Source organism: Pygoscelis adeliae, unplaced genomic scaffold (assembly GCF_000699105.1).
Source record: "Pygoscelis adeliae isolate BGI_AS28 unplaced genomic scaffold, ASM69910v1 Scaffold154, whole genome shotgun sequence".
NCBI lineage: Eukaryota > Metazoa > Chordata > Aves > Sphenisciformes > Spheniscidae > Pygoscelis > Pygoscelis adeliae.
The window spans coordinates 5,637,391-5,641,801 of NW_008825113.1; the positions used below are offsets into that span (position 1 = coordinate 5,637,391).

At 37.2% G+C, this 4,411-nt stretch overlaps 1 protein-coding gene across 1 annotated transcript in view; it reads left to right on the forward strand.

The window, feature by feature from the left end:
- Nucleotides 1-4,411, forward strand: part of SLC37A1 (solute carrier family 37 (glucose-6-phosphate transporter), member 1) — a 34,269-nt gene that overhangs the window by 816 nt on the left and 29,042 nt on the right. The window contains exons 2-4 of the mRNA XM_009327991.1: nt 1,188-1,269; nt 2,103-2,229; nt 4,106-4,184. Coding sequence (XP_009326266.1) covers nt 1,188-1,269; nt 2,103-2,229; nt 4,106-4,184 — 288 coding nt within the window. The remainder of the gene's footprint in view (nt 1-1,187; nt 1,270-2,102; nt 2,230-4,105; nt 4,185-4,411) is intronic.

Here is a 4,411-nt window from a genome sequence, read left to right on the forward strand (position 1 = left end):
TTGTGTGTGAATAACAAAAAAATACCAAATGAAAGACCACGCACTTCCCATTTGAGCAGTTTTATCACATGCTTTCTCTAGTAGAGCAGCAAGGACAAAGTTATTTCAGTTCTATCATTTGTGAGGATGTTTTCAGCTGTGGGGATGAATAACTCAACTTGCAGGATAACTCACTTTTTTTTTTAATGTCTTTGTAAATATGCCAGAACTTGTTATAAAACAAGACCCTTGTTATGTAAAAGTTTCTAAGGTAGAAAATAATTGAAAAAGGTTAATTAAAAATTAGGGACCATAGTAGGCTGTGTGATATCAGATCTTTGTATGTATGTATGTACTTTTGTTTACAGATGTTAATGTTAAGATCAAGGCTAGAAGGAGCCAGTAGATACACTCTGATCTCTGCGTATTGTTAAAAGCACAAATCCACAAAACACTCTCCTTAAACAACTGAAACATGCTGCAGGTAGAGAATAGAATAGATCAGGTTGTTATCTTTGTTTAATGTTTGCAGTGGCAGGGAGTTTGAGATGCCCTTTTAATTCAGATGAACTGCAGAGAAAGACCCAAGGGTGCCAGTGAGGTACAAGGGAAAATTCCTTCCCAGTCCTAAAGGTGGTTAATTATGTTCATGTGCTCCAGCTGCCAGTACACACAGTCAGCGTCAGTTCTCCCATCAATCTCTAGAAATGGCTGATTTCTCTTGTTAGAGGAAGGCAAACGTAAAGCAAAATCCTAAAAGCTCTAAGGAAAGAAAGAAGGAATAACCCACGGTAGCCAAACTGACAATTCACAGAGCCATCATTTACGTCCTAATCATACCAGAAAACCGGATGAGTCAGTGAAATCTGATTATCAGTATGTTTAATGTTGAACTGCCTTTTAATAGCCCCCAAAGGAAGGTTGTAAACAAGGCAGATCAGCTCTGTGGACTCCAGAGCACTGCCATGTTGTCCTGCCCATACCTGTGTGCTACCAAGCTCCCTCCCAAAGCCAGATCAGAGCAGATGTTGTAAAGCAGCGTAACTGCTAGGGTGGTTCTTCAGGCTGTTAGACAACATGAAAAAAGTTGTCTTCCACTGTTCCAAGATTACCAATGACTTGTGTGATGTTTTTATGTAACTTAGTGCTAAAAGTAAATCTGAATAAAATAATTTTCAAATACTCTTTTTTTTTTTTTAATATTGTAGGTATAGAGCCTTCATTTTCTCTCTGACTTTCTTCTTGTATGCCAGCTTCCATTTATCAAGGAAACCTATTAGTATAGTTAAGGTAAGTGAGGTTGCGTCCTTGTTTAAACATTCTTATACTCCTGTCAGACACGGAAGTAGTCATCTTTTTCAGTATTTCCTTTTGTGAAAGGCAGTGTTTACCTTAGAATGGTTTAAAAGATGAAAAGCTGATAAAGCTAGTACGCAGTGACATTTACTTGATAAACTTTAGTGAGGCCACACCTAGAATATTGCGTATACGTCTAATCTTTGGGCTTAAGACTTGAGACAGCTATGCCTACACTTAATTCATGTGAATTAATCTAATTATAGACATTTATGAGTTTACAGGTTTACATGCATATGGGAGAAAAGTTGCTCATAACTGATGAGTCAAACGTGATAAAATTCTACCGGCATTTACAAGACTTTTCCAAGTGGTGTTGAGCATCATAGTCATAGTTGTCTGTACACTTGTGACTCTGTTCCCAGTGAAGCTGGTGGCAAAATATTATCTAATTCTAGGTTTGTTAGTTTAATCTTCGGCCTGTGTAAGTTGGCAAACACAAAACAAATTCCCCAGGGCTGTATTGCATATAACTGATGAGTAACAATGGGCGAAGTAGCTTGAGGATAGTGAAGAATTTTGAAATTCTGCAGTATCAGAAACACCAGTTCGCTATAGCATTTTGTTTCTAACCATGTAATTACTCTTTCATGTAATGGTGGCTTCACGCAGCAAAATACCAAGCAATTAATAATGGCTAACAATTTTACTGATTTCGGTGGGTTTGACACAGGTTCATATAGAGCTAGAATTCTTAAATTTGTTGCTGTATGGGGATTAACAGTCACAAGTGAATTGTCTATTGTCAAATTTCCTTTCTGTATCAGGGAGAGCTGCATAAGCATTGCGCTGCTTCACATGAAGTTGAAGTCAACTCCTACAAAGAATATGCTGCCCAGATTCAGCCTGTCAAAAAGCCTTCTAATGTATCTCAGTGCGGTTGGGAGCCATTTGGTAAGGGTTGTTTTTTTTCTTTCATAATACTGAGCTGATATTCATAATGAGATTATTCGCCTCTTGCTATTTCTTCTTCGTGTGTGGAGGGATTCAGGAGATTTGTATGGGAGGGGTGTTTTGTTTTCCACGTTCTCACTGATTTTTCCAAAGAAAGTTAAGTTGTGACTGACCTTACGATGTCTTTCCTACTTAAAGTCACTTAAACAACTGACATTATTTTACCTGTTATAGCTATGAGATGGTTTCAGTAGATCAGTTTTCAGTCAAAAAATGGGGTTTGTCTTTAGAATGTCTGTTAAGGAAAAAGAAGGTGAAGAATAAAATAAATCATTATCATTTTCTGCTGTTTTAATTTAAGGTCCAACTATCATTTAAATGAAATTACTTGATGTTTATCAAACTGGAACTTTTCAGAGTCCTTACGTGCCAGAAAGAATATTTTTCTCCCCATTTTAATGGCAAAAAATGGGAGGCTTTATTGCAGAATAGAGTTGACAACTTACTGAATAGCTTATGTACCTGGCCTTTCACTTAAATAGAAAAAAATATTTGCCTACTTACAATTAAATTTGAATTTAATTGTATTTTAATTTAATAGAGATTTTGTGTCATTCCTTGACACTTTTATCACTACCAAGAACATCAGTGAAGTAGAATAGTCCATTCTGTCAATGTGTCAGTCCACTCCAGTCTATCTAGCCATCCATTCTAATTATTCTTTAATTACCAATTAAAAAAAAGTCCAACTCTGCTCAAAGATAATTAAAGATCTGAGCTCTGGGTTTTCTGTGGACAAAATTCTGTGTATTAACTGCCTGCTGCAAGGTAATTGGTCTACTGAAATTAGTCCCACGGGTTTCCAATGTATTAGGATGCAGTTAAACTTGGTTGCTGTTTCTTGTCCCTGGACCAATGGGAGACTGACAGTGCTTGTCTAAAACACTAGTTAGCTTTCTTAGTGGAGACTTCCGAGCTCCAGTGTCCTCCTTTTTCCATGGACACACAGGTTATTGCAAAGCTACCCCTTTGGGATGGCACTCTAGACTTTCAGCTCTGTTTTTGAGGCAACATAGCTGGTAAGCTGGGAGTAACACTGAAAGAAGGAATGCTTTAATAACTGTGACTTTATTCTCAAAGTCAATGGGAATTGTGGCTCCTTGCAAATAGACAAACTGTCTGTCTTGGTATGAGCTCAGGTTTCTTGAGACTAGTTTTGGTGTTTCTGGCTGGGCGGAGTCCCTCCTGCTCCCTCATCCTGCCTGCAAGTCCCATTTAGTTGGGATTATGGTCATTTGCTGTACAGAGCAGAACCCTGTTTGGTTTTTTTAAACAAAACTTCTATCTCTGTGCCTTATGAGTAGTTGGAAAATGAAATGCAAAAGGCTTTAACCATTTTAAAAGAAAGAAACTATATTAAGCGGATTCCTTAAAAGCCTACGTGATGATGACTTTTTTTTTTTTTTAATCCATTTTGACTTTTAGGACCACAGACATTTGCAACACATCTTTCTGCTTTTAATAAAGTCTGTTAAAGTTTGGGTTTTCTTTTGTCTAAGGAGTTATAAGAAAAGGGCACCCTGTTAATAACTGATGTTTCTTCTCTTCCAAAATGCTGTTTTGAATAAGGTGGGATTAAGAATGGGCCTACCAATATTTTCCTAATATGTTACAGATAAAAGGGTCAGTTGTAGAGGGGGATTTTTTCTGGTTAACTAAAACATGTTTTGCAAAATGGATACCTAAGTCTAAAAGTACCCACTGAAAATTAAATGTCAGTGCATGTCCACTAACATTTTTCTTGTAATATGTAAAAATGTTTGGGAAGTTATTGGTACATTTAAACTGATAATTTGTTTTGAAAATGATTCTTTAGATAAGAACAACTACAAACAGTTACTGGGAGCACTGGATTACTCATTTCTGTGTGCGTATGCAGTTGGAATGTATTTAAGGTAAACCTCACTCTCTTGGAAACCTGCTTTATCGCTTACCGTTAATACATGAGGTTGTACTACTTCTGAGATACTGTCCTTTCCTACTGTAAAGTTTCTGGTGAAGAGAGTGAGAACTTGGATGTAATTATCCCACCTCTGTGCTAGTTGATGTGGAAGAAAATGCATCATCCTGAGTCCCCAGTGGTATCATACCTGTTGGTACATAGGAAGCTTCCTACCCGCCC